This window comes from Fusarium subglutinans (assembly GCF_013396075.1).
Source record: "Fusarium subglutinans strain NRRL 66333 chromosome Unknown NRRL66333_c0000081, whole genome shotgun sequence".
Taxonomy (NCBI): Eukaryota; Fungi; Ascomycota; class Sordariomycetes; order Hypocreales; family Nectriaceae; genus Fusarium; species Fusarium subglutinans.
In genome coordinates this window covers 17,942-38,592 of record NW_023502144.1, presented here as the reverse complement: position 1 = coordinate 38,592, position 20,651 = coordinate 17,942, and the positions used below count along the sequence as shown (strand labels likewise).

The window sequence follows — 20,651 nt, the reverse complement described above, 5'->3', positions numbered from 1 at the left end:
TTAGAGGATCATGGTGCTCCTGGACCGTAAATGATTGGGGCATTGAGCTGGACTGTAGGTACGCCATGGGAAGCAAGAAAACACCGGACCTAGATATAGGGTATTAAAATAAACTTAGCAAAGAACCTCCTAAGCTTAGGCTAGATTTACCTAAATATTTTTATTGCTTAGGGTCAAGGGCCTGTGTTTTCTTTCCTCCCCTAGGTACGTACGAATAGAGGTTGAAGAGACAACTAACTAACTGGAGTAATGGGGGCAGCCTGGGCAAGGTCCAGACAGCGAACAGGCGCATTTGAACGCCCAGGCCAGGCGGGACGAAGCAAGTGAAGAAGCCAAGACTCGATCGCATAGAACCTTCCCAAGAAGAGACGGGAAGTTGTTGACAATTGGTCGGGTTGGGGGCCGGACGTCAGTCTCCAGGGTCATGTATTGTAAGGTATGTGCGCTGTGACGGGATGAGATGGACGATGTGGACATCCAGGACTTTGCGTTTGCTGGGTAGGATCTGACAGTCTGGGTACCGACTGGCCCTTATCTTGGGACTTGGAAGCTGGGATGCTTCTCTGACGTTACATTTAGAAGCCGTCGCTGCTTCCATTGGACCCTTTGACCAAATTGACAGCCTATCACTACAAAGGACGGCTGGCTGGGTCATGCTTACCTCCTTAGGTACCCTATCCTTGTTTGATGAAATGATGAACATGTCAAAATTTACTTTATCCTCTGGGAAGGCAGATACCAAATATTACTTACCTTAGGTAAGGGTAGGTTTCTACCTAGGTAGTTGACGATCGTATGACCGAAGCAATGACATTGAACCCTTCAATAGTAGATATCCCCGGCAGCGTAATGGGGAGAAGCTTCGTGGAACAATGGCCAACGATCAGTATCTTCGACTAAGCATGGATAAATACAGCTGTGTCCCGCACAACGTAACGCATCTAATTCGAAGGGACGGAAAAGCCTGTGCCTGCAGTGCAGCAGGCGACGTTACTGGTATCTAAACGGCATAGCACTTACGCAATGCAGCTTCAGCTTACCTACTAAGGTGCCTTAGCTGTCGCCCATCGTCATACGCTATACGCAATAGATCGCCCACTACGTACGTTCTCATCCACAACTCAACTGGCGCGCGCAGCGCCAACATGCTGGGTCATGTATGTATGCTGCTGGTGTTGCAGATAATAATGTAAGTTCAGCTCAGTTCAGGTACGAGATGCTAAGTTGCATTAGTGAGTCGTATGTACCTACCTAATAGGTAATGCATGAGTCCCTGGGTAGCAGTATGCAGAAAGATATTGGGCGATGAGACGTCTAAGAGCGCAACCGGGCTTGCCGCATAAAATTAATTCTCATCTCAGCGGGGCTGTGCGGCCTCCCCAAGCCAGGTATTGACTACTACCTAACCTAGCGTAGCCTAGGTACCTATTCTGCCATTCTGGGCACCAATAACACTTTTGGGTACAGCGCGGGCCAGTTTCGTGGCATCAATTCTATATTGAGCTGGTAGCTTGGCTCGTCCTCAAACACTTGACTCGAGAATGGACTTTGCCCGAGATGGGTATCTTTACATACTGACAACGAGCTGTCACAGTATCGCTGTGCATATGCGAGTCAAGCAAGACTTGCGAAATGATACGCAAGACGAGGTTACTACTGTACTGTAGAGAGAAAAAGATGCCTCGCAATGCCTTAAACAATCATATCAGACAGAAACTTGGATCTCGGACAAAAAACTGCAAAACGGCAATGGATTAGTTTGACCAAACATTAATCAGGCGTACGTTTCCACTTAAGATCTTCCTACCTATTGTGTCATCAAAGGTTTGGCTTTCACTCATTGTTTCAAAGACGAATCTGTCCACCAAAGAGGCTTGCCGTTCCATATCGTCATCTATACTCACGAGCTTGTGTCCAACCAGAGACCGTAGCGGCCAGTCGTCACCAAAGGCTGCTCCTTCTAACATCGGACTACTGTACCTATCTTACCAGTACGAAACAGCGACGGCTGCTTTGATGGGATTGGTGACGTCGAATGCTCCACAGAGTCGAGTATAGTCTGCCAGAGCCCGCGTCGAGGTGATCAGCCAACCTAACAGGTCTGGAAATGAAGCAAGCGTCGTCTGTACCTTGCATACATATTCCGTAGCACATCCAGAGATGCATCGGGTGGAGGTGATACAACATAGCCCGGCGAATGGAAGCGTGCATATCGGCGCCGTCGACTGTGCAATGGCAAAAATGGACATGAGGAGGTGCACAACGTTGTTCCGAGTGGCCAGTTTTGGAGTTGTGCACGGTCAGGACCCATTATGGACGTGCCCAATCCTCACTATGAACTTAGCATACAAGTTATTTATTATTCTGTCACAACGAGGCGCGGTGAGTCTAATGCACCTCGATGCATGGCGACTCGCCAAGGCACTATCCTATCAGTGAACGGGATTATGCAGTTTCTGTGACGCGGTTTGCGGTTTGCGTGCCACCTGGGGGTAGAGAGGCCGCTCAAGGCGAGTGATGGCGCGCACTTTGTCTAGGGTCATCGCACAACTCGCGGCGCGTCTGTCATCCTCGAGACCCACTGGTTGATGGGAGCCCAAACAAATGGAAGGGATAAGGCGAGGGATGGGAGAAATGTGCATTGCGATGTGCTCATCATTAATGGCGGCTGTGGTATTCATTCCGTTCGTCGGAGGGCTGGATGGATTATGCTGTGCTGGACTCGGGTTTGTGGGTGATGAACACACACACATCACACACCAAGCGCGTACGCAAGCCAACCAACAAATACCTAGTGAAAAAGGGAAAAATATGACAGCCTACAGAAGAACGAGACACCAGACATGAGACATGAGACATGGGACTTGTGCACACTCGCACACGTCTTGCACAAGCGACCGAGGACCCTCTATTGCAAGCTTTTGGCTTTTCGTGCCATCCCATCCTTCCATACAAACAAGCATCCACATGAACATCCATACCTTATCCACTACTTTATGGCCGAGCTCGTTATTCAGTCGGCGCATGGGTTGTTGCATTGGTGTACAAAGTTGGGACTGGATAGGCTTCGGGGGACTACTCTCATACCGCGGCGGGCCATCCGGCGACGGATAGGCTCGAGGTTCCCAGCCGATACCGTCCAGAATTAGAAAAGCCAGTGGCTGCGCCATAGTGGTGTGGATGGGGAGCCGTGGCCCCCATGGCCCGTACTGGCAAGACTGGCGGACGACTGCCATGCTTAGTATGCCCATGGGCTTAAGTTGAAGAAGACCAGGGACGCCCAGGCCCGCACCTCATGTTTCCCTTGCCCCAGACATGACTTGGGTGCTTTGACAGGGGCCTGGGGGCACTCTGCCGTCTGGTCCGCCGCTGGGCCCTTGAGGGCGTGTATGGGCGTGGGACAGATTGCGAGTGACAGGCCTGTGAACCAGAGAGTGAGGGTGGTGGATCCAGAGAATGGGATGTGGTGGTGGTGGATCATGATCCACAGCTCTCTGACCCTGGCTTGGTGATTGAGACACGACATGGAGGGTTTTCTAACTGACTGCCTATCAAGCACATCTGGTGTGAATACGCCAGGTCTCGTCGTCAGTACTTATCACTCCACGTCCCCGTGCTTGTCCATCCTTCGTTTCCCTCCTCATCGAAAGGTATGATCGACAGCCGCGTCGGATCTCTGTAATACTCTCTTCTCTTTTATACCAGGTTCTTCCTTCTTTTGTGAATCGTTCTTATTTGCTGGATATCCTCGTTCCTCGAGAGTCCCTCACATTCATTATAACCACCTCTTGCGGCACTCTCGATATACTTGATAAATCTCTTGCTCTTGCTTCAACTTCCTTGGACTAGACTTGAGACCTTACATGTACAACAAGAACGTCCCCAATTCACGCACCTAATACCGAGTCTCAACTCGTCGTCCACTCTTTGGAACACCACAAAAGAACCGAACACTGCACCTTCATTAGGCCGATTGCCAGTCAAGCAAACTATACATACACCAATACCAACTTAATATCTAAACTATCCAGCCCGCTAACACCACAGCCAACTCTAAAGGTTTGTGGAATCCTGCAAATACCAGACAATGGATATGTGGCTAACACGATAGTCTCGTATAGAAATGGATTCCACAATGATGCCCCAGGCCGTCGGCCAAGCTCCCTTCTATTTCTACAACCCTGAGTCCAAGCATGATATGCGACAACACTTTGCCCAGCAACAAATGCACATGTATCCCATGGTTCCTACACTGCCCTCAACTCCAGTTTACTCGCGGCCCAGCTCAGCTAGCAACTCTCAGCCCCCCACTCTGTACAGCAATGGCCCAACAGTCATGACTCCTACTGCCTCGCCACAGCCCATGTCGCATAAGCCTGCCATTCTGTTGGAGAATGAGCTGTACGAGAACTCGTATTTCCCTTCGACACCGCCCCTGTCAACATCTGGCAGTACCATTGGCAGCCCAAGCGCCTGCGAGGTGCTCCAGACCCCGATGAACCCCATGTTTTCTGGGCTGGATGGCATCGATGGCTTCAAGGAGGCTCTCGAGCCTGTTGATACCGCAGTGCTCGACTGGTCCAACTGCGGATCTCCCCCAATGACACCTGGTAAGTTTATTTTTATCTGAAAGCCTCCAATTACCCGGATCGCACAATGGTATTGTGCCGCAAGTTCGGGCTTGAGCCTATTTTTGGTAGCGGGAAAGATGGTGGTGCTGACGTTGGCTGTCGCTATCTCGGCCCAATCACCTTCTGAGGCGCAGACCTGCAGTGCGCTGTCCCAGTACCTGAACAGTGGAGCAAACACGGGAATAACCTGATGGAGACTAACTGTGCATGATAGTGTACCTTCAATCTCAACTCGGCAAGGTTCCCTCTCTTAGCAACACCGCCAGCGACCTTGTGTCCACGCCGTCTTTGTCTCCCTCACCCGCGCCTTATGCCCGCTCCGTCTCTACACCGGATTTGGACGTCGACTTCTGCGACCCAAGGAATCTGACCGTCGGTACTGGTGCCATCAACAGCACCCTCGCCCCTGAATTCACTCTCGACGAGATCAAGGTTGAGCCCAAGATTCCTGCTCAGCCTTTTGAGTTTAATCCTGCTGTTCCCCACGGCCTCCCCACCTTTGAAGACTTTTCTGATTTCGAGTCTGAGGACGATTTCGTCAACAGCCTCGTCAATCTTACTGAGCAGCCTGCTTCTGCTTCTGCTGACATCACCCGGCCCCGGGCTTGCACTGGCTCCTCAGTTGTTTCCCTTGGACACGGCAGCTTCATCGGTGACGAGGACCTTTCATTTGACGACAACGAAGCATTCCAGTTTCCGTCTCACCCTAGCCCTCCTGTCTCCTGTGCGTCCGAGGACTGCCACAAGGACAAGCGTACCAAGAAGACTCACGGCAAGGAGAGCACCGTCGGCCCTGTCATGAATATGGCTGCCTCCGCCACCGAATCTGGCAACACTCAGGAGTCTTCCAACCAGGCTGCTGAAGCTAGCGACTCTGCTGCCTCATCTGGCTCAGAGGGTTCCCCTGCTCCTCTCCCTGCTCCCGCCAACCGCCGCGGTCGTAAGCAGTCCCTTACCGAGGACCCTTCAAAGACCTTCGTCTGTGATCTGTGCAACCGTCGCTTCCGTCGCCAGGAACACCTCAAGCGCCACTACCGTTCTCTTCACACCCAAGAGAAGCCTTTCGAGTGCAATGAGTGTGGCAAGAAGTTCTCCAGAAGCGACAATCTGGCCCAGCATGCTCGAACCCATGGTAGCGGTGCCATCGTCATGAACCTCATTGATGACGACTCGCACGCATATGATGGCTCTATGATCCCTCCCACGGCCGAAGATTACAGCAACTACGGCAAGGTCTTGTTTCAGATTGCCTCCGAGATTCCTGGCAGTGCAAGTGAAATGTCGTCTGACGAGGGCATCGATGAGGGCAAGAAGAAGCGCAAGCGCTCTGACTAAATGGTCCATCAATCATACATCATTCAAAATGCTCAAGAAAGGTAGTCGATTATCTTGACATACGCCCGATACGACGCTGACGACCTTCTTCTTCTTCGGCCATCCGCTCAATTTTGACGGTGGCATTTGGGTCACGGAACATTTTTTCCATTTAGGTTACAACCTTGGGTAAAAGGGAGTCTTCACACACAAAAGAGTGCAAGCGATAATGAATGCATTTACACATCGTCACAATACCTGTATCAACAATATCCACAGCCTCGCTACGCATCACGACACTAGGGAGGACATTTGATTTCATCGGTTTTTTGTTTTTGTTGAAGAATTGCAATGCATCGCCAAGGTCAGCCGTGCGACACAGCTGGTTACACTTGGGTTTCTGGTGACTTTATTCAATGGACACAACTGGCGCGAGAGGGGAAAAATTATTTGGGTTTGAGAACATTTGGGAGCGGCTCCTCACTTCACATCAGAATGGTGATGGATGAGTTTGCCAACGACAACGACCACCATAAAAACTTGGCGGCTTGCCGTTCTTTACACTCGTTGTAATCATCCCGTGCGGCTGGAAGCTGGAACTGAAAGCTCGCCGGGACGACGGTATCACTTGAGAGCAGTGGGAGATGAAGGCGTCTGTCTTTTTTCTTCCATATTCTTGTGTTTACTCTGATTCTTTGTCTGTCGTTTGCCTGTTGCTGGATTTTAGAGATGTCGAGTACAGGAGTGTGCCGGTCACAGTCATTGACAGACGCTCATCCTCACAACAATTCATGTACAATTTAGATGTTAGGTCTATTGATCAACAATTTACACAATGCTTGCCTGTGACTCCATTCCATTCTTGAATCCTTGGTGTAACTACTGTATCTCCAGCTGGTGGCTTGCGACCTACCTGTCTCTTTGTAGTCTGTTCACCACTTGTCGACGGATCTTTCAGTCGAGGCTAGGTCGGAATAGAAAAGTCCAGTTCGGATCGGCGATCTTATGTGGCGCCTTGGGCGCTCAGGAACGAGGACCCTGTCCGTGCTGTCCGTGTTGGCGCCGGTGGTGGTGTTGAAAATCTCAGGATAGCGCAGTCTGTCAGTGGGACTGATTGATTACCTTACTCGCGACGTGAGGTGAGTAGGTACGAAGTATGTAATGTTGTACATAGGATCCTCATTGTTTACCTAAAACTTGGTGCTGAACCAGAGACCCTGGATTGCCATCTCGTACATACCGTCTTCGGGTGATCTTCATTGCCGGGTCGACTCCCAGTCACTAGGTCCAATACAAAGAGGAGCCTGAGCCTGAGCCGGAGATGAGATAGAGATAGAGATGGGATGAGATGGGACTTTGACGGTTGAATGTCACTGGATTGCCATTTTCCAGGCTAATTAATATTGACAATCTGACGCCTTTCGTTTCCAAACATTGGCATTGGATCCGGCTGGTCAAGTCGAGGTCTCGGGGAAAAGATAAGCTCTTGGCTCGGTAGACCAAAGGTTTGCTAGATTAGATCACAGCACAGCCGGGCACTTGTTTATTTTGTTTTAGTTCAGCCAAACCCAAGATGAAACATGGTGAACCGACTTTCTCATCCCTTTTCACGGAGTAGTACGTAGCTCACGGGCTAACAAAAGCTTCAGTATCGCAAAATGCCCAAGGTACCTTACTAGGTACTGTAGGTAGCTTGCCTAGTACCTTCCTACCTGGTCAAGCTTGATGGTTATAAGCCCAGGGCAGGGGGCCCACAGAGAAACCAGCCTAAACGTCTACCACCAAAATGAATCAGCTTGGCGCTATCAATATCACCAATTATTACCTACACTACACACATCCCCATTCACCACCAAACTCCGCTACACTACTCCGTACACCACACCAAATGTCCGCTCCTAATTAAAAGTATGTACGCCAGAGGCTTTCTTCAAGCCTTCCACCCCGTATTTAGAATAATTGCTAAATTACTGCTAGAACTATCTTTCAGGTCTCATTTCCCAGCTTCTAAATTCGCTGCCTGACTGACTGCGTACAACTTCCAGAGAGCAGTGCCTGGTCAACGGCCACCGTTACATCAACCATGTCTTCTGAAAAGCTCAATGTCATTGCTCTTATATCGGGGGGCAAAGATAGCTTTTTCAGCTTGATCCACTGTATCGAGCACGGCCATCAGATCGTGGCTCTTGCCAACCTGTTCCCAGGACCAGCACCAGACTCAAGTTCTGCCATTTCAGGCGGACAATCACCGTTCCGTCGGGAAGACGCCACCAAGGCTGGACCAGAGACCAATCTCCAGGCACCTTTGGATCTCTCATCTCCCGTGGGCTTCCAGCACATCGATCCGGGTACCTGGGCACCCCAGCCGCCTGATCCTGCCACAGGGGATTATGACGGGCTTCGGGAAGCCCAGGGCTCCGGGGAATCTTCCGACACGGACCTCAATAGTTTCATGTACCAAACAGTCGGGCACGAAGTCCTCCCCCTGTATGCCGATGCAACTGGCCTACCGTTATATCGGCTACCCATCACTGGGCGTGCGGTTCGCCATGAGAGGGACTACGATGCCACGGCTAATGCCCAGGACAGCGACGAGACGGAGTCCATGCTTCCCTTGTTACAGTCCATCATCGCCCGCCATCCAGAGGCTAATGCTGTATGCGCCGGTGCCATCCTCTCCACCTACCAGCGCACCCGTGTTGAGTCAATAGCACTGCGCCTAGGTCTTGTGCCCCTGGCCTACTTATGGCAGTATCCAGTCTTACCACCCCCATCCGCAGCCATCTCAGCCGATACCCAGTTGTTGATCGATATGGCCAATGTTGGACTAGAGGCACGGATCATCAAAGTTGCCAGTGCTGGACTAGACGAGAACCATCTCTGGGAACGTGTGTCAAGCGAAGCAGGCTCGAGTCGTGTCAAAAATGCATTAAGCAAGTTTGGCTCTGCTCAAGGTGCGGCAGCCCTGGGAGAAGGTGGTGAATTCGAGACAATCGTCCTGGATGGCCCATCGTCCGTGTTCAAGAAGAGAATTGTTGTCCCGGAACAGGGGCGTAGGATAGTGCGTGAAGGAGGTGATTGCTCATGGCTAATGTTGGGTGATGCACGGTTAGAAGACAAGCGTGATGCTGCAGCCAAACCAGCTGCTCGGATCCCCAGTCTCCTCGATCCTCACTTCAAGTCTGTATTTGACGACCTGCCACAACCTATGAACGAGTTCAAAGTCGCAAAGGCTTCTGCTATTTCAAGGAGTTTGACGTCACTACCCCAAGATGCAGGAGCCTTCACTACTGATAGCGAGGTTCTGCGTTGGTCCGTACTTCCAGACCTGGGGACGGGTGAAATGTCGATACAAGATGAAACCATCCAGGTCATAGAGAAGATCAGAGATTTGGCGTCAGGGGCCGGTGTTCAACTCTCTCAGATCACAAGTACCATCGTCATCTTAAGGCGCATGTCGGACTTTCCTAAGGTTAATGGCGAGTACGGCAAGATATTCACCAAGCCAAACCCACCGTCACGAGTGACCATTTCGTGTGGCGACCTCCTGCCGGCTGGTGTGAATATTGCCATCTCCTTAGCTGCTCCTACACCTAGAGCGACACAGGACCGCAATGGTCTCCATGTCCAGTCCAGGTCATACTGGGCACCTGCAAACATTGGCCCCTACAGTCAGGCGATAGACGTGCCCGTGACAGCTCATGACCAGCGTACAGGTCTTCGGTGCATCTCCATTGCCGGTCAAATCCCCTTGATTCCGGCAACAATGGTCCTCCCTTCCACGTCTGAGAAGTCACGCGAGCTTCAAATTGTTCTATCTCTGCAACATTTGTGGCGAGTTGGTCAGGAGATGAAAATTCAGTGGTGGACAAGCTCAGTTGCTTACTTCCCCCGTGCCAACTCGTCTGGAATCCAGCGCAGCGCCCAGCTGGCAGGGTATGCTTGGAAGCAAGCACACGGATCCCCGGATGAGGAGGTGGACGGTGATAACGGCCCTGATCTTTGGGACTTGAAATACAACCCTGCTTACATGTCGCTTTGTAACGATGACAAGACAGCCCGAAAACCCCTTCCGGACTGGGAGGCACTGACTCTCCGTCAACAGAATGAGCCTGAGACATGTATCCCGCCTATGTTTGCTGCTGAAGTGGAAGAGCTGCCACGGCAGGCTGCTGTGGAGTGGCACGCTCACAATGGCCTTTCAAAAATGGAAGAGGCGAGTTTTTCGATGTGTTCCTTGCCTGAGCTCACGCTTCCAGGCTGGAAAGCGTGGCATTCAGTCGTCACGACCACAAGTGCTACTGTAATCTACAGTACAGCAGCATATTATTATGCTGATAGGCCTCATTCTGCTTCCCTGGAAATTCTGAAGATCGATATGTGCAAAATCATGCAGGAATCACTTCATCAACTCCACCCTCATGGGCCAGAAACGGTACAAACCAAATTGACTTTGGTGTATGCAGATGCGACTCAAATTGTTTCCATATGGAACAACCTTGAAGATACATGCGAAGTGGCACTTATCCCGTGCCGGTCGATCTGGTCGTCTGATGGACAAAGTGTTGCTATTGTTGGCTTGTTTGAAACGACCTTCATACGAGGACCATGACTCTATCACTGATTGTATGAATGCATTTACAAAAATTTACAACTTGAAATGTCTTCTATGTCCAATACCCTCTTATGCACACCCAAATTTGGACAATAGGCAACGATGTTGGGCCAAGCCAAGTCTCGGCGGTAACTCCTCGCCCAAGAAGCTGAAACGATGGTGTTTATTTGGTCTACAAGATACACAGCTAATACTGCCCGATGTTGCGACGCCTCCAGTTCGCACCCTGAACCTATTCCGCAATATTTGTTCCTAAGCACTGACGTATTTCATGTGTTGAGGCGGATATCTATCACCGGCAGGTGTGAAAGATGCAAGTAGCGTGTCGATATCGCGCAAGTCCTCTTCCGTAAGATCGATGGTTGTCGCGTTCTCGCGGATACGGTCAGGCTTGGTGGAGCCAGGGATGGGCACGATCGTAGGCATCCCCCGGCGATGAGAGAGAGATAAGAGCCAGTTGATGGCGATCTGGCTCACTGTGCATCCCTTCTTCTTTGCAAGGGCTTCGATATCATCAACCAGCTGGACATTCTTGCGGAAGTTGTCGCCTTGCCAGCGTGGGTGGATCTTGGCACGCATGTCATTCTCTGGAAGATCCTCGACAGACTTGATCTGTCCTCCGAGGAAACCTCGCCCGAGGGGTGCTAGAATCTTGTGTCGGTGATCATGTCACTTCCTGGGGTGTTGGAGTAGAGTACTTACAATAAGCAAGAACTGGGATGTCAAGTTCGCCACAAACCTCGAGGAGGCCATTGGTCAGGGGGTCCGTGGTGAATAGAGAAAGCTCAATCTCGAGTGCAGTAATCTTGAACTTCTTTGCAGCACTTCGGAGTGTGTTGGCGTTGAGCTCGCTGCACGAGATGCCGTCGATTTTGCCATCCTTGACATACTCGCTGATTGCTGCCAGAGTGTCATCCTCGTAGTCAACATTGGGGTCCTTGCGGCCGATTTCGAAGGAAGCTATCCGGCCAACAGGACCCAGGGTTTTGAGGCAATCATCGATACTGCGGCGAATGTTCTCCTTGGTCCCGAGAGGCACGTAGTTAGGGCCCAGGCCCCCCTTGATGGTGAGAACAATCCGATCAGCATCTTCTGGATACTTTTCAAGGTATCGGCGCATGAGAGCTAGTGAGTTTGCATCAGGGGGTCCATAGAACTCCCCACCGTTGAGCCAGTTACAACCCGAGTCGAGGGCGGTGCGAATGGCGGCGAAAGCATCCGCGTCAGGTAGAGGGCTCGCAGTCAGGCCTTGGGAGTGGTCAGCATAGTAACAACAAGAAGTTGTGGTTCATCAAGGGGGATGAGTACCCATGAGACCAAAGCCGATAGGTCCAACATGCTTGCCGAGGATTTGGCGAACCATGTTGAGTTTGATGGAAGTGGAAGTAATGTAGGTATATAGGGAAGATGAAGATCGAATTATCTGTAGGAGAAGAAGTTGTTTAGAACAGTGTGATGCAAATTGATATGATGAGGAAATAATGTCTCTCGAGCTACCTAATCTCTGTATTTAAATATTCTACTCCTCTTAGAACCCACCTTCTTTTTCGACTCTATTGCTTCTCCATGATGCCATCGTGGTTCTCTTACACGGTTGTAAGAGCAGATTCCGGAATTAAACCGGCGGGTAGTAGAGTCAGCCAGTGGAGCATTGGATTGGTTTCCTAAATAGGAAAACGATTCGGATGCGAAATGCCGGCAGTGGAGAGTCAGATCCGGTGTTTAGTAGGGCAGTCCGGAGTTTGCGATTTCATAGACCCGAAGAAGGGAGGATGTATAGAACAGGACTCGGAGATACAAGAGCCACTAGGAGTTGTTGGCCTGCTACGTAGTATATACTGTGATCAGGTAGCGAGTAGTGAGCGCGTTTTCCAGGCATGAAGCGCGAAAGCTTCTTAATTAACTGACCAAGGTATCGAATGAGGGAGGCCATGGGGCATTTTAATAGACTCTCCGGGATCGTTAGTGACACAGGCAACACCATGTTTAACATCAGGAGGTATAATAGAGCATCTAGGATAAATTGTCCCGTTTATCATTGTACTAGACAAGGAAGACGATAAATCGCAATAGTCAGTACCAGCGGGTATGAGATGAACCACTCTTGGGAGTCTTGCAACTCGTCACAATGCGCCCGTCATAGAATGATCATATGACAGTGTTATGTCTTCTGACCAACAGATTCTGTTAGAGAATTCAGCAAAGACTCCTACTTGCCTATCCATGATGATTTCACCGCTATGGAGAGAACATTGGCTTAAACATGTCAAAGTGAAGGTATTCAGACCTCGATAGCTTTGTTGGTCTCACCGTCGTCATTCTGCTTCCCTTACACTACTATACCTACCTACCTAGGTATGACGTGCTTCTGCTTAATTTGGTGTCATCCAATGGAGATACAGATGCTTCAGCCGCTGAAGAGTGCGGAGCACCTGTCACAGGCCACAACCCCACTGTAGGAGGCTACGGTAGTTGGGTACTAGGACCTGAGACTAGGTAAGCTTGTCTTGACCTCAAATGTTCTTTGACTCTACAATAACCTTCCATGTCAACGTTGGAAAACACGCACGCACACGCACACGCACACGCAACGCTCGCCATATCGTACTAGAACTGTTCCGTCTGTTCCTAACGCTCTACCGCAGTACAGTCTAGCCGCGTTCTATTCTCGCCAGGCCCCTTGACTCTCACCAATCAATCGTGCTGCTTGTGATGGCTGAGAATGCTCTAGATGCAGATGCCAATGCAGATTCAAATGCGAATGGCCCCGCCCCACAAGCTTCAAGTGTCGGGTTTCAACTAGGACGGCATTCGTCGTCAAATGTACGCATAAATGAGATACTTGAGGTGTGTATCCTCCCGTTCTTGTGAAGCGAGCAAGTGAGTAAGACACGGCACGGGTGGTTCATGAGACAGTGTGCGGTACAGCCATGTTCTTATCATGGTCCGTTCTTTGCATGTCATGCGGGCTGGCAGCTATTCCGTACAAGCCCGATAGCACTTCAGGCTGGTACCGGTCCTGGTAGATATCAACATGCATGTGGTCGACTATCCATCTCGCCGTTGGTCTTTGTGGCGTCTGGGAAACTGCCGGCCCCCCTGCTCGACATCCAGACCTTAGCCTCCGAAAGATCATCCGAATCTCGCGTGCTCTTCTGGCTCTCCTCCTCCTCCTCCTCCTCCTCCTCGTTATTCTTCTTTCTATCCCTCGCTTGAGCACAGCACCCCAATGTTGAGTGAGCGCTAACAGGAACGACTTTTCCTCGTAACAGAACGCTCGTGAACGCGCCGAATCAATGGCTGGTCCTTCTCCTACCCATCTCTCACCCCGGGCCGCCGGCAGTCCCATCCTTCCGCCAAACTCATCGCTCAGGCCGAGCCCTGTCAACGAGGACAGCAGCGCCGACGAGGCTACTGGGTTCATATCTCATACGCCGCCTCTCAATTACAACTCGCTTAATGTTACAAGTACTGCAACCTCGGCCCCGCAGATCCGTAAACCATCCCTACGCCAACGACCATCTTCCCAACAAAACAATGGTGCTGCCCAGAACCCGGAGACTACTCGACAAGCCAATTCGGAGAGTGGGAATACATCGTGGTGGCAAACTCAGGCAGAGAAGTTTCAGTCGATAGAGCTGGAGAACAAAGGCAGCGTTGCCCGAGATCACCTCGCCATCGGTAAGCCTCACCCTTGGTACTTCGGGTTAACAATCTAACGACCTCCCAAGAACGAACATTTCTAGCATGGCTTCGCACATCTCTCAGTTTTGCATCCATAGGGATAGCAGTGACACAGCTCTTTCGTCTCAATACGTCTCTCGAAAGCGAGCATGGCAATAACTCTCGGAGCAACACCCAGACGCTACGACATATGGGCAAGCCGCTTGGGACCACGTTCCTCGGTATCAGTATACTAATTCTCTTCCTTGGCTACAAACGCTATTTCCAATCCCAGCACTGGGTCATGCAGGGAAAGTTTCCCGCCAGTCGTGGTACAATCATGATTGTTGCGTTTGTCGCCTTGGCCATCATGGTTGTTTCTCTTGTGGTCGTCATTGCTATCCACCCGTCTGAGCATGAGCTATGATTTTGCGACCCGACTTGTAGTATACTCTGGCATGACTTGAGGTCACTTCTATTATTGCATTATTCGCGCTGGAGCGATAATGTTTCTGCTTATCGCAAGTGGTTTGCTTTTGATGCGGCGCATTTATGGGGGTTTGCATCATGACTTGATACCATAGGAGTATTTGAATGTTGAGCTCTGTTCGTATGATTTTATAGGCTGGCATATATACAAATATCGGAAGTGAGAGACACCAATTACTGTCAGTTTTATTTTATAGGTCATTGGGTACGTCTGAGCTCTCATGATAGGAAGCATCATGACTTCGCTCGAAGTAAGTAGCTGCTAACTAAGGTACCGTTGTAGGAGTAGTAGCTAAGGTAGGTAGGTAGGTAGACAACTAACGTTAGAGCGGGCTATGGCGGGGTCTGATCATGGAAGATCCCCCACCTCGTATTCTGCTCTTCTCTTACATACACTTACATCTGCAACAACACAAAGTCAGTAATAATGTCTGTCAAAAGAGAGCCAGTCGATATTCCTGCCTTTGCAACCACCCAAATCGCTCTTCTTGAACAAGAACTTCAGACAGAGATCAACGAGACAAGCACACTCATCTCCAACCACAGCCCCACAGCCCTTCAACGAGCTGGCCTTGCTCTGACAAACCTCGTTGTCTCGGGCCAGCGTACGGGTCTTGGGGGCCGAACAGTTCTTGAGCTCTCTCCGGATGCCGCCACGGGCTCACCTGACGAGCTACCTGAGCATGGCTTGCGCACTGGAGACATTGTTCTTGTCGCTGAGCAGCCGGCGGGAAGCGCCAAAAAGCGTGAAGTAAAGGATTTGGAGAAGAAGGGAGCGAGAGGTGTTGTCACCAGAGTGAGCAGAGGATGGATTGCTGTTGCGATCGATGAGGGGAAGGAAGAAGTTGGCTTCTCGGGCAGAGTATGGGCTGTCAAATTGGCAGACGAAGTGACATACAAGAGGTATGTTGAGTCTTGACCTTCATAACTGACAGCGATCACACAATTAACCATCCCCGTTGAAGAATGAACTGGGCAATGGAGAAGCTGAACAAAATGCAAGAGTCGGAATATTCTAGTTTCATCAGAGTTCTCTTCGGCTTATCCAGCCCATCACCAGTTTCTGAAGACTTATCTAAAGATGAAACCGTGTGCAATCTCGAGTGGTTTGATCCAACGCTCAACGACTCTCAAAAGAATGCAATTCGGTTTGCTTTGCTGTCTCGAGAAGTCGCATTGATTCATGGGCCCCCGGGAGTGAGTGGCCTACTTAAACTGAAGTGGAAAACACTTGCTCACATATTTATGCGTAGACTGGCAAAACTCATACTCTAATCGAGCTGATTCTCCAGATGATCAAACTGGGTCAAAGAATTCTTGTCTGCGGGCCCTCCAACATTTCTGTTGACAACATCGTCGAGCGACTAGCTCCTCACAAGATCCCGATCCTTCGTCTGGGTCATCCCGCTCGTCTGCTGCCTTCCGTGGTTGACCACTCGCTCGACGTACTCACGCAAACATCAGAAGCGGGTGCTATTGTGAAAGATATCAGGACAGAAATGGACACCAAGCAGGCCTCGATCAAGAAGACGAAAAGCGGCAAGGAGCGCAAAGCGATCTACACTGACCTCAAAGAACTGAGAAAAGAGTTTCGTGAACGAGAACGTCGCTGTGTCAGCACACTAATTGGCGGCAGCAAGGTCGTTCTTGCAACACTGCATGGGGCAGGAGGCTATCAGTTGCGGAACGATGAGTTTGATGTTGTTATCATCGACGAGGCCAGCCAAGCCCTTGAAGCCCAGTGTTGGGTCCCTCTCGTATCTGCTAAGAAGGTTGTCTGTGCTGGTGACCATCTGCAGCTCCCGCCAACCATCAAGTCAAGCAATGCAAAGGTCAAGGCGCCAGTCAAAGATGGCGCAAAGGTCACAAAGGGCACCACGCTTGAGACCACCTTGTTTGACAGACTGCTGGCATTGCATGGGCCCTCCATCAAACGCATGCTAACCACACAGTATCGAATGCACGAGAGTATCATGCGGTTCCCTTCTGATGAATTATACGACTCCAAGTTGATCGCTGCTGATGCGGTGAAACATCGCCTCCTGAAAGACCTTGAATATGAGGTCCAGGACAATGAGGACACCAATGAACCTGTCATCTTCATAGATACACAGGGAGCTGACTTTCCCGAAAAGAACGAGGAAGACGAAAAGGAGACTCCTAGAAAGGGCAGAGCAGGTTTGCATGGTGACAGTAAGAGCAACGAGATGGAGGCTGCTCTTGTGCAACAGCACGTGAGGCAGCTCGTGGGTGCCGGGGTCCGCCCAGAAGATATAGCTGTCGTGACACCTTACAATGCCCAGGTACGTCCCAAAATGTAGAATGATACAGACGTATGTTGACTGTGAGCGGTCTATAAGCTCGCCATACTAGCTCCGCTGAAAGACAAATTCCCGGGCCTTGAGCTCGGTAGTGTTGACGGCTTTCAAGGTCGCGAAAAAGAGGCCGTAATCGTGAGCCTTGTTCGGAGCAACTCTGAGGGCGAGGTTGGATTCCTCGGCGAGAAGCGCCGTCTCAACGGTAAGGTGACATCCCGATGCTTACCGTCATGATTTAGGTTATCCGGACATCGAAAGATTGGCTTGACTAATACACGTGTACTCAGTCGCAATGACACGCCCGAAGCGTTCTTTGACGGTTATCGGAGACTCGGAGACAGTTCAGAGGTAAGCGATGATGCAGTGCACTTGGGATGGGGACCTGGGCCCCGAAGCTGCAGCCGCTGGTTTGACAAAGTGCTGCGCAGATTGTTCCAACCATTCACCTGAGACGAGACATTATTAACGTGCCTGTTTCACAGGGGAAGCAGCTTCTTGAAGAAATGGATGCAGTATCTCGAAGACAAGGCCGACCTGCGATACCCAGATGCATCTAGCTTGACGCACGACTAACCGGAACTGAGAGCTTTCACCGTCTCGCTTCCAGTCGACAGGCTTGCTTGTCGTCGATACATCCAGAGGTAGGGCAATAGGGTCTGGAACTCGTCCTAAATCTTTCGGCCGAAATGATCGAGTGCGTAGAAGCTGTCAGATCAAGACTGCCACGCTGCTTGACACGATGAACGGGGGGGGGTTGACCTGAACGATCGACCTCAGCTTGTCCTGAAACAGCACCTGCAGTAGCTTGCAGCTCCAACGATTGATGGCTCGAATGACAAAGAAAGATGGAGATGATATCTGTACACACATACATACATAGAAGAGCTGGCAACTAGACCTTTCCTAGTCGGGCCATGACCTATTCGATTCGTGCGAGCCCGTGTGCTGTGTTGTTGGAGATGGTCGGGGAAAGGTGAGAAAGATGCCAGAATATGGATAGTTACTCAAGAAATGGGGTTGCGATGGAGGTCAATGTCGACATCCCGGCGATGTTTCAGGTTGCTCACTTGTTGTGGGACTGTACCGAACCGTGGGGGACAATTATTCCCTTGTCCGTTTCCTTCCCACTCGCGTAGAGCACCAGGAAGCGGATCTTGATAAATTTGCCGAAAACACTACTTGTACAAGGTATTGTTTCTGAGTGAATGCCTAGTCCAGTCCAGTCCAGTCCAGTCTATCCTGATTACATCTATAGAATTGTTGATTTAGCCATCAGGAGTGACTATGTGTGCCCTTGAATCTGTAAGGGCGGTAAGAAACCCCCTCAAGATAAACGTGACATTCCAATGAGTTTCTTGGAATTGGGGAAAGGTCTCCTCAGTCCAAGACAGTGGCAGACATTATACGCTCCGGCTTGGCAGCGTATAGTTAATGATGAAAAAACGCCGTCGTGTCAGTTTCAGGGAACCCTGGCTCAGCAGCATACGACGTCAGTTGTCAGGAAGTGTCTCTACATAGATTTGACAGACCCTGAGATAAACAAGAGGGTTATCGATTGTTACCTACCTACACAGCAGATATGATCAGACTCGCCCGTAATACCTACCGCTACTATGATGTAGATGTAGAAGGATGGAATTTGCAGATGGAAACGGGCATGGAGCTGATGAATAAGATCCAGTCGAAGCAATGCCTTGATTGGTCCATGATTTGATTGGCTCCCTTCACTATCTCCCAAGACATCGCCTACCTAGGTATTTTTAGAGTAAAGGTAGATCACCGCCGTTGTTTGTGAGTTCCTAATTAGCTCACACTTGAATAGGCTGCCCGCTGAGCACTGAGGAAGTGATATCATTTGTTGAAGCTCACGTAGAGAATGCCGAAAGGAGGAATGTAGGTCTAATGCAGAAGGACACTTCAGGAAGGCGAGCATGCCCCTAAAGATTTTTAGCCATCTAGGTAGGTATCCCTACCTAAGGTAGGTACTTACCTAGGTAGGTACTTACCTAGGTAGGTACTAGTTAAGGTACCTAGGTATTGACTACTTCGTCGCATACGTCGTCGATGTCTTGTTGTAGGTACTAACCTAGGTCTGGTATGTACATACGCAAACTGATGACAGGGAATGAATAGCTGGTGATGGATGAAGTTCGAGCTATGTGAAACTACCTATATATTCGAGTGGTGTTGTCTCACCTGTACTCTTTATGTACGGGGTAGTACCGGTGTGTACTGTATGAGTTATCAGGTATCAAATCACGACCTCTTCTTAGTTATTAGGTACCTTACCTTGGATCTCCAACAGCTGGGCTTTGACTTGGGGGGGAGGATGCGCGGTTGGAGTTCAGAGTAAGAGACTAATGGTTGCTTTTTGCGGTGGCCCTAACGCTATGCAAACAAGCCCAGTTGAGCTGGGCCGCTTAAGGCCTCGGACGCTAAGTGGTTAGAGGCTCTGTCGTGCTTCGTTAGATCGCATGGGGCCGCAGATAGCGGGAGTCTAGTGCTTGTCCAGGCACAGACAGAGACGAGACTGTTGATACACTATCAAGAGAAGGTAATCGGCCAAGGTTTCAAGACGAATCTGAGGCATAGTATGTATATTGCATGAATGATGGGCAGGCAGTATCAGCTGTGAGGGTGTCTACCATTTTCCCACATCAGTGGTTATGAGTGGTCCGTCTGTAACGCCATGGGCTCGATTTTCATCTCATACTTGATGCACTGTCATCGTCACCGTTACCTTAGTAGTCTAGTACTATCGACAGCGCGTAGACTATTGTATTGGCTTTCATTTCCACCTCTTGCCGCTCAGAGCATCCGTCTCTCATTATTTAAGGTACCTAGGTATACATAGTACTGTAGTTAGGAGGCGGCGTGTGCCGCTCAAATTGCAACCGTAGCACCATGGTCTTTTTACTATAGTTGAGTAGGTATGTAGGTACCTATGTATGTATGTATGTATGTATGTATGTATGTATGTATGTATTACTCGATTTGTCGTGTTTGTTCTCTACTACTGAGGTAACATTGTAAACCTGCTCAATTCTGCTGTGCCTTTCTTGTATGCAAACACGTTCCGCAACTCAAGGTCCTAGGCGAGAGAAACGTACAGGGAGCCCCTGTCTCAACAATGCCCCGGAATGCCCTGTACCCGGCCTCGAGCCACGAGCCACGAGGCAAGATAAGATATGTACCTTAGTACCCAGATGCCAGACCGTTGAAGCCTCTACTCATAGGTAGTCTATCGAGGCAGGCCATTGTCGTGTCACGTCCCCAGTCAATTGGGATTCAGCACCCATTCTTGGCAACGACAGTCTTGTCATCTTTGATGGGCTCGTGCATTTCGATCTTGAGGCACTACCCTTGTCTTGAGTCTTGACTTGTCCTGCCCTGTCCTGTCCTGCCCTGTGGCTTCAACTGAATTGTCATGTCCAGGGTTCTCAGCGGAGCGGTGCATCAACCCGAGTCCTAGTTATATGTATGGTATGTCTGTTGTTCTCAATTCTGCTTCGTCCGACTGCTCGACAAGGGTTTGCAAGAGAGAGGGTGCAACGACAGGTGCAGGTGAACAAATCCCTGTCTAGTCCAATACCAAAGAGCTCTCGAGATGGGTTCTGCTGG

The 20,651-nt window shown here is 50.2% G+C and overlaps 5 protein-coding genes across 5 annotated transcripts; 4 read left to right on the top strand and 1 right to left on the bottom strand.

The window, feature by feature from the left end:
- Window positions 1-4,135: 4,135 nt before the first annotated feature.
- FSUBG_6948 (zinc finger MSN2 4) lies at window positions 4,136-5,966 on the top strand (the record flags this gene model as incomplete). Its single annotated transcript, XM_036685200.1, has 2 exons — window positions 4,136-4,610; window positions 4,846-5,966. The coding sequence occupies 2 exons, from the start codon at window positions 4,136-4,138 to the stop codon at window positions 5,964-5,966; spliced, it is 1,596 nt and encodes a 531-aa protein (XP_036537551.1).
- Window positions 5,967-8,028: 2,062 nt separating this feature from the next.
- FSUBG_6947 (meiotically up-regulated 71) lies at window positions 8,029-10,557 on the top strand (the record flags this gene model as incomplete). The annotated part of the gene is made up of 1 exon (XM_036685199.1): window positions 8,029-10,557. One exon carries the CDS (start codon window positions 8,029-8,031, stop codon window positions 10,555-10,557), a length of 2,529 nt encoding a protein of 842 aa, XP_036537550.1.
- Window positions 10,558-10,812: 255 nt separating this feature from the next.
- FSUBG_6946 (aldo keto reductase) lies at window positions 10,813-11,923 on the bottom strand (the record flags this gene model as incomplete). The annotated part of the gene is made up of 3 exons (XM_036685198.1): window positions 10,813-11,204; window positions 11,263-11,808; window positions 11,869-11,923. The coding sequence occupies 3 exons, from the start codon at window positions 11,921-11,923 to the stop codon at window positions 10,813-10,815; spliced, it is 993 nt and encodes a 330-aa protein (XP_036537549.1).
- A 1,933-nt stretch (window positions 11,924-13,856) lies between these two features.
- On the top strand, window positions 13,857-14,650 carry FSUBG_6945 (DNA-binding SMUBP-2; the record flags this gene model as incomplete). Its single annotated transcript, XM_036685197.1, has 2 exons — window positions 13,857-14,241; window positions 14,292-14,650. The coding sequence occupies 2 exons, from the start codon at window positions 13,857-13,859 to the stop codon at window positions 14,648-14,650; spliced, it is 744 nt and encodes a 247-aa protein (XP_036537548.1).
- A 489-nt stretch (window positions 14,651-15,139) lies between these two features.
- Window positions 15,140-17,603, top strand: FSUBG_6944 (HCS1-DNA helicase A; the record flags this gene model as incomplete). Its single annotated transcript, XM_036685196.1, has 6 exons — window positions 15,140-15,615; window positions 15,741-15,909; window positions 15,966-17,015; window positions 17,073-17,232; window positions 17,318-17,378; window positions 17,513-17,603. 6 exons carry the CDS (start codon window positions 15,140-15,142, stop codon window positions 17,601-17,603), a joined length of 2,007 nt encoding a protein of 668 aa, XP_036537547.1.
- Between the last annotated feature and the right edge of the window lie 3,048 nt (window positions 17,604-20,651).